The following is an 8,811-nucleotide window of genomic DNA, read 5'->3' on the forward strand; positions in this document are numbered from 1 at the left end:
TCAGGGCCCACTTCCTCATGCGACAGGAATGCCTTTGCTTCCTGTGTCTTCTCCAGTCATGCACAGCCAGTCCTGGGAGTGCGGGAGAGGTCAGAGCTGGTGAAGACGTGTGTGAAGAGCGTGTTCTCCTTGCCGTCCGTGCAGGTCATGCAGGAGAAAGATGAGGCCAAGGCTGAGGCCATACAGGTGAGGCATGGCAGCAGGAAGTGACCAGGTATTTAGGGACAGAGAGACTAAGGGTCATAACAAAGAAAGACTGGGGGAGCTGGGGCTGAGGCTTGGAGAAGAGGAAACTCGAGAGGTTGATGTGGGCACCTTGGAGCCATTGCATGGTTCTCCTGAGAGGAACATGTAGAGCAGGCACAGGTGACCGTTAGCATCAGGGAGAGTGTAGGGGGCTGGTCACTGGGGAAGGTTAAAGCAGAGCTCAGATGAGGCACATTCAGCAAACATTAGCTGAGTCCGGACCCACTGCCCTCATCAGATTCGGACTCAGTGATTCTACAGGACAGCATAGAGCTGGGCTTCAGGGTTTCCAGGACGAAATATTTATGGGAACAGGCTCTGCTTCATCTTTCTCCTATGGAGCAGCGGCTTTGAACTGCCAATCTTGAGGTTAGCAGGCCAGCTCATGGTGCCACCAGAGCTCCTTGAGTGCCTACCTACTTCATGCCAAACTCAGTAACACAAGGGTGGGGAGGAGGGAGATGGAAGTTATCAAAGATTCACACAGATAAATGCAAAATTCAAGCAGTGGTAAAGGCTGCAAATAACAAGTACTTGGTGCTATTCAAAGGAGCCCTGGTGGCACAGTGATTAAGCACTCAGCAGCTAAAGGTCAGCTGTTTGAATCCATTAGCGACTCTGTGGGAGAGAGATGTGCTAATCTACTTACTTCTGTAAAGATTTACAGCTTGGAAGCCCTCTGGGTAGTTCTCCTCTGTCCTATAGGTTGTCAATGAGTTGAAATCTACAGCAGTGGTTTGGCGATGTTGTCAAGAGCATGCCTGGAGGGGACATTCCCCAAGGGGCCAGGATGGTGGAGTTAAAGGCTATAGAAGAATTAATTAGAAGGGAATGGAGGGAAAAGGGGCATTCCAGGCAGAGGGAACAGCCAATGTAGGGACCTATGGACAGAGAGAACATTGTGACTGCAGTATGTACGAAGGCCGTGTGGCTGAAGCCTAGAGGGTGAGAGTGAATGCTTAGAAATGAGTTTAGGGAGTGGGGGAGGGCTCAGGCCACGCAAGAAGGTGCAGTGCTGAGATCCTTGTTGGGTGAGAAGAGAGGGCAGTTGTAGTGTAGTACCAGATATGGACAGCAGAGGTCAGTGTTGCACAGTGATTGGCAGCATATGGCAGGGAAGGAGGAGGTAGTCTGTGACTGAGGCTTACTTGGTGGTTGTGTAATCCTGAGAACCACTTTCTGGGCAAGAGCTCACACAAAGAGAATTTCAGGGACAGACTTGGGGAGTTGGCAAGAGGAGGAGGGACAAGGAAGAGAGAGTCATCTCTGAATAGCTCCAACCCATCAACCAGCCTGTATGCATGCACTGCCTGTGATGATTTGAGGAACCTGGAACCTCGGGGGAGAGATGGCTTCCTTAAAGGAGCCCACTTGGAAAATCTCTTTGGATCTAGGAGTAGAAATTCAAAAAAGTTTTTCTCTTTCCCACAGACAGTATTAAAAATAAGGTTGGCCCTTCTATTTAACTCTTACAATTCTAGATCCTGTTCGCATATACCTTCTCATTTGGTCCTCCTAACTTAAAGCATCCTTGTTGTGGGACCTTTGGCAAGTGTTTACTCATTTGTAAAATGAGGGAAACAATTTGAAGACAAAATGATGTGGTAGAGTCTCAGCAAATGCCAAGTTTCTGCTTCCACTCCCATTCCCCCTTTAGGAAGAACAGGGTTAACTATGACAATTTGCCAATAAGGAAATTGTAACACATGGAAGGAATAATTTACCCAGTATCACCCCAAGAACTACTTTTCACACTGCAGACAAGGCAGGGTGGCATCTTGTTCACAACTCTATTCCCCAGACTGAACACTGGGACGAGCACATGGGTGCTCAGTGAATATTTATTGAATGAGTTCATACAGAGCAAGTCTTCTCCGAGAATCTGGAGTATGAAAGGCCCTTCTCCTCAAATCCATGCCAGGAATTGCCTGGGTCTGGGGTCTACTTGAAATCCCCCCTGGTGACTAGGTCCTTTTTCTGTCCCCAGATACTTTACCATCAAACCCTGGATGCCCTGCAGACACTCCTCAATGCCCTCTTTATTGAGGACCCCACTCCTGCTGGGCTGAAGAGCATCCTGGAGGTATGTGGTAGAAATGGGGCCAGAGATAGGGGTGCTGACTCAGGAGTGGGGGGAACTTGGACCCAGGAAGGAGCTATTAGGCTTCAGGATGTCATCTTGTGCAGGTGTTCTGTCTGCCTGTTCCTCTTACAGGCATTCTCCCTGTCCTGTGACTGTCTCTCTCTCTATCCCCCATCTTCCTGCTACAGATGGTCCCATCTCCATTCTCTCCATTCTCCTCCCTGTTTCTCTCTCATATCTCTGCATGACCCTTCACCTTTCATCTCCTCACTGACCCCCTTCTTCCCTCCTGTTATGAGTCCTGTTCTCAGCTTCTGGGACCCTATCTCCCCCTAAGCTCTGAAAGGAGGATGAGGGCTGTGGTGATTTCTCTTCACACCCTCCCTAGAAGGTTCCTGCTGAGTCAAAGGCTTGTTCACCCAGGCAGCAGAGACTGGTCACCTGTCTGCAGTCTGAGTCCTGTCCTTATTGTCCCCACAGCCTCTGGGGTCCTGGATGAACTCTGGGAAAGCCCACGAGAGAGCACGGGCTGTGAACAGCAATGTTTCCGTGTTGAACCACACACTTCTGACACAGCCTCTCTTTGTGAGTGGCCCCTGGGAGGGGTGGGCACTACTGGGGAACATCTTCCAAGCTTAGAGGAATTGCTATCCAGGAATTGCTAGGTGGCCCTCATTATCCATTACCAGGCCATTCAGCTATTTGCTGAATTAATTTATAGTTTGCCATTTACTATATAGCACTATTAAACCTATAAGATTCAATCTCTAAGATTCTGACCCAAATAGATGCCCTCGGGGTTCCCGACTCTGGGGCTTCTGCTGGGGAGGCTCATCCTTCGCATTGGGGATCCTGATGAGGAGATTGGCCGGGAAGCTCTCGATGGCATCACCATCCTTTATACCATCCTGGAGTTCCAAAAACGTAAGCCCTATTCAAGTGTTTCCAAAGCAAGCCTTCTGAGTAGACATTTAACATGGGGGCTGTGGGGCTGGCCTTGGCAACAAAGCACTGGTGGAATATGGGGGAGACTGTGATAGAATCAGATGAAGCCCGAGACAACTGGTGTGAAGCCTTAGTCACCACAGAACCAGAAACAGGCTAAAACAAACCCACGTTGATTCAAAAACTGCTTCTACTCTGTGAGATTTTCTTCATCCTTCCAAGCTCGATTTATGACTTTCATCTTCATGTTTCTATAGTATTATATACCCTACGGCATGGGAGCCTTGCTGGTATGTTTCTGTGTCTGTCTTCCCCACTAGATTTATTACCACATCAAGGATAGGGCAGGGTTGCATTTTGTTCACAAGTCTATTCCCCGGGCCAAGTACTGGGATGGGTGCTCAGTGAATATTTATTGAATGTGTGAACACAGAACAAATCTTATCTGAGAATCTGGAGTGGTTAAAACCCACAGCTGGGAGAGCGTCTCTAGGTTTGGTGTCAGGGAGCTGGTGATGTGGCATGGGTGGACGCAAGCACCCAGAGGTACACAGTACCAACAGTACTGGCCTTCTTATTGCACCTTTGTCCCAACTCTGTCTCAAACCAGGGGACCTTGGCTGTTGTTGTTTATTGTTAGGTGCCCCTGAGTCAGTTCCAACTCATAGCGACCTTCACAGTTGTCACATTTGAGTCTGTTGCTGCTACCACTGTGTCGATCCATCTCCTTGGGGCGGGGAGGCCTTCCTCTGTTTTGCTGACACCTCCTCCCCACTTTACCAAGCATGATGTCCTTCTCTAGGTCCCAGGACCCTCCTGATAACATATCCAAAGTATGAGAGATGAAGTTCCACCATCTGGGCTTATAAGGAGCATTCTGGCTGTCCTTCCAAGACAGTTTTACAGTTTTGTTAGCTCTTCTAGAAGTCCATGGTACTTTAAAAAAAAAAAAAAATTAATTAATTTGGGGGGATGGGTGGGTGCATGGATGGGGATGAGTAGGAGTTAGGAGTTAGGGTTAGGACTATGGCTGGGTCTAGGCTAGGCCTAGGACTTCATTTAGTGTTAGGGTTATGGGGGTAGGTGTTGGGCTAGGGCTAGGAGTAAGACTTGGTCTAGTTTTAGGGTTACAGTTAGGTTTATTTATTTATTTCAGAAAATCTACTGGATATCCAGAAAAAAATAAAATAAATAAACCTAACTGTAACCCTAAAACTAGATAAGGTCGGTGGTTCAAACTCACCAGCTACTGCTCGGAAGATCTATACAGGGTGATTAAGAGTTGGAACTGACTTGATGGTACGTAGCGAAACAACAAGGTTTGTTTTACCTTGAATGCTTCTCTGTCTGGGTGATATTGTCATTTTATTAGTCTCAGCTTGTTGATTGTTCGTTCTCTGTCCAGATAACTCCCTTATACTTATTGTAGTATTGGTCTTATTTTTGCAAATTCTTTTAATTTCTGTTTATCTTGAAATGTCCTCATTTTTCTGTCATATTTGATGGACAATTTTGCTGGATATATGATTCTTGGCTGGCAGTTTTTTTCTTGCATAGTTTTATGTAAGTAATCCCATTGTCTTCTTGCCTGCATGGTTTCTCCTGAGAAATCAGAGCTTAGCCTTATTCATTCTCCTTTGTAGGTAACTTTTCATTTTTTGCCAAGCTGCTCTGAGGATATTTTCCTTGTCTTTGGTTTTGAAAAGTTTGATTATAATATGTCTTGATAATTTTTTTTTTTTTTTTTTTTTTTTGAGTATGTCCTGTCTAGGGTTCCTTTACCTTCTTGAATGGCTATTTTTTCATCTTTCATGATGTTAGGGAAGTTTTTTTCCAGCAACTCTTGGATAACTTTCTCTATGGCTTTATTTGTCTATTCCTGCTTTGGAATTCCAATCACATGTAAGTTGTTCCTCTTGACAGTGTCCCACATAAAACTTAGGCTTTCTCTGGATTTTTAAAATTATTTTTTCTGATTGTTCCTCTTAAAGATGAGTATTGAAGGATTTGTTTTAAGCTCAGTGACTTGACCTTTCATTCACTAAATTCTATTTCTTTGCCTTTTCAGTGTATTATTTCTGAAGTCCTAGTATTAATCTTCAGACTTTCTAATGGCTGTTTTTGTATGATTTCCAGTTTTTCATTTATTTTTCATTTATTTTGTCCTTGTGTTATTTTCCTGAATTCTTCCTTACTTTCATTTATCTTCCTCTCAAATTGTTAAAGGTTCCTAAATAGCATTCTTTTACTTTCCTTATCAAGTAGTTCTGATTCAATTTCTGGTATTGTATTTTCTGAGTCACTTTGTTTGAGGCACACTGTCTTGTTTCTTCATGTAACCTGAAAGTGTCTATTTTCTGAGACATAGTGGTGTTATTATGCTTGTATTTAATTGATGATTGTATGTTGGTGTATTCTCAGGCACTCACCAGTTGTCTCCTTGTGGATGTGATAGATACTGGAAGTATGAACACAGTTCTCACTTCACAGTTTGTGTAGTGTAGTTCAGGGAACGTTCATGTGCCTCTGGAAGGACCCCAGGCAGAGGCTGCACAGGAGGGGTTGCTACTGGCCACTGCATTGGCAATGGGAAGACTGGTCACGCCCTGGCTACCAGGAGGTCAAGAGAACAAGGGAGGACTGCAACCCCTTGTCTCCCGCCTGCAGCCTGGGCCTGTGCCCACAGGCAGCCACTTGCAAAAGCTCAAGATGGCCTGGCTCCAGCTAGGTGATAGCCAACTGATAGCTTACTTATTTTCTCTTCTCTCTCACTGCTCCTGTTCAGCTTCCTCTTGCAGTCAGCACTCAGTCCACCTCTCTGTCCTGTCTTTTGAAGCTCAGTGTTCCAGGATCACCACCTGTATCTATTTCACTTGTTCTCCCAGGTCTTCGTTGCAGAGGGTCTGCTCAGTGTATCTGCCTACTCCGCCATCTTGCCCTGACTCCCAGTTGGTACTTTTAATATAATTCAAATCCATCAAATTTTCTCCAGTTTTCCTTTATACATTGTCCAACTTTCACATGCACAGGAGGTGATTGAAACTACCATGGCTTGGGTCAGGCACACCTTAGTCCTCAAACTGACATCTTTCCTCTTTAACGCTTAATATAGGTCTTTTGTAAGGAGCTCTTGTAGTGTAGTGATTACGAATCGGGCTGCGAACCTTAAGGTCAGCAGTTTGAAACTACCAGCCGCTCCGCGGGAGAAAGATGAGGCTTTCTACTCCCGTAAAGATTTACACCCTTGGAAACCCTGTACAGGGTCGCTATGGGTCGGAACCGACTCGATGGCACTTCACAACAACAACAACATAGGTCTTTTGTGGCAGGTTCGCCTAATTCAATACATCATTTGATTTTTTAACTGCTACTTACTCGAGTGTTGATTATGGATCCAAGCAAAATGAAGTCTTTGACAACTTCAATCTTTTCTTCATTCATCATAATGTCAGTTGTGAGGGATTTTGTTCATTACATTGAGGAGCAATCCGCACTGAAGTTTGTATAGTCTTTGATCATCATCAGTACTTCAAGTCCTCTTCATTTCCAGCAAACAAGGTTGTACCATCTGCTTACTGCAGGTTGTTAATGAATCTTCCTCCAATCCTGAAGCCATGCTCTTCTTTATATAATCCAGTTTCTCAGATTATTTGTTCAACATACAGATTGGATAAGTATGGTGAAAGATCTAACACTGGCCCACACCTTTCTTGATTTTAAACCATTCAATATCCCCTTGTCTTGTTTTAACAACTGCCTCTTGGTCTATTTACATGTTCCTCATGAGTACAATTAAGTATTCTGGAATTCCCTTTCTTTGCAATGTTATCCATAGTTTGTCATGATCCAATTTAAAGCCTTTGCATAGTCAATAAAGCACAAGTAAACATCTTTTTGGTAGTCTCTGATTTCAGTCAAGATCCATCTGATGTCAGCAATGATACCACGTTCTCTTGTGAATCCAGCTTGAATATCTGGCAGTTCCAGTCGATGTACTGTTGCAAAGTTTTTGAATGATCTTCAACAAAATTTTACTTGCATGTGATATTAATGATAGTGTTAAATATGATTCCCATGTTCTGTTGGGTCACCTCTCTTTAGAACAGGCACAATATAGATCTCTTTCAATTGGTTGGCCAGATAGCTGTATGGAAAATTTCTGGTCCTAGATAAACGAGCACCTCCAGTGTTGCATTTGTTTTCAATTTGTATACCATCAATTCCTGAAGCTTTGTTTTTCGTTAATGCCTTCAGTGTAGCTTGAACTTCTTCCTTCATTACCTTTGGCTCTTGATCATGTGCTACCTCTTGAAATGGCTGAACACCAACCATTTCTTTTTGGTGCAACGTATTCCTTCCATCTTCTTTGGAAGCTTTCTGCTTCGCTCAATATTCTATCCATAGAATCCTTCAATATTATAAGTTGAGACTTGAATTTTTCTTCAGTTCTTTCAGTTTGAAATGTGTGTTCTTCCTTTTTGGCCTTCTAATTCCAGATCTTTGCACCTTTCATTATAACACTTCACTTTGTCTTCTCAAGCTGTCCTTTGAAATTTGCTGTTCAGCTCTTCTACTTCCTCATTTCTTTTTTCTTTTTTTTTTACAGTTGAAAATCTGAGTATAATTTTGACTCCCCCAAAACTTAACTACTAAAAGTCTTACAAATAACATAAACAGTCAATAAACAAAAATTTTGTATATATACAAAGGGGCTTTTTCATCAACTTTTTTTTTCCCCACTCAGGCATATATAACAATTTACATCGCCAAAGGGCACATTCTGCAAGTCTGCTCCTGGCCACCAGTTCTTAGTCCTTCTCTTCTTAGTTGATGAATCTAGAGTCCTCAGCCACTCCCCTTCTCCATACCCCCATCTCTGCCTCCATCTCTGGCGCTGCTTCTTCACTGGATAATGTTCCGCACCTATTTGTGCGTTTCTCTCTTGATGGTCCTAGGGTCCTCTGTTTCTGGACTGTAAGATCAACCACTCCCCTTTTTTTGTTACAAAACTTCTCCTTTACAGATGTGACAGTCATGATTAGTCATGATAACAGTTATTCACTATTGAATCTTACGATTCTTATCCCCATCTCCTTTTACCAGACCCATCTAGACAAGATGATAGCTATTCAGTGGAGACTCTTTCTTTCCCCCCACACTCTTAAACTAAGCTCCTTCTTGAAACCTTGTAAGCCAATCACTTTGTGCCTTTATTGCCCCCTCATTTTAGATAGCCAATGTCTAAGTTGCCTGTCCCTATCTACCCTATGCACAGAGCAGATAGCATTGAAACTTGATTTGAAGACTCTTTCCCTCTCTGTTGGTATTTAGAGTAACTACCGCTCTGAGTATAGGTAAGGTTCATCCTGAAGATGTATCTTCTGTCACTGTAGCTGTTCTAGTCTGCTTGTCCTTTCTAGTGGGAATGTCTCACCTCACAAGGTAGTGGATGGGACTCAGGATTCCACCTAAGGTCCTATACTCTGAAAAGGCTTTGCATGAGGCCTATTTCACTGGGCAAGTTGTAGAACCCCTTT

At 43.8% G+C, this 8,811-nt stretch overlaps 1 protein-coding gene across 1 annotated transcript in view; it reads left to right on the forward strand.

The window, feature by feature from the left end:
- Positions 1 to 8,811, forward strand: part of MROH7 (maestro heat-like repeat family member 7) — a 94,573-nt gene that overhangs the window by 19,144 nt on the left and 66,618 nt on the right. Inside the window, exons 5-8 of the mRNA XM_006839871.1 lie at positions 57 to 186; positions 2,234 to 2,329; positions 2,810 to 2,914; positions 3,118 to 3,253. Of these exons, the coding sequence (XP_006839934.1) occupies positions 57 to 186; positions 2,234 to 2,329; positions 2,810 to 2,914; positions 3,118 to 3,253 (467 nt within the window). The remainder of the gene's footprint in view (positions 1 to 56; positions 187 to 2,233; positions 2,330 to 2,809; positions 2,915 to 3,117; positions 3,254 to 8,811) is intronic.

This window comes from Chrysochloris asiatica, unplaced genomic scaffold, assembly GCF_000296735.1.
Source record: "Chrysochloris asiatica unplaced genomic scaffold, ChrAsi1.0 scaffold00026, whole genome shotgun sequence".
In the NCBI taxonomy this organism is placed as follows: domain Eukaryota; kingdom Metazoa; phylum Chordata; class Mammalia; order Afrosoricida; family Chrysochloridae; genus Chrysochloris; species Chrysochloris asiatica.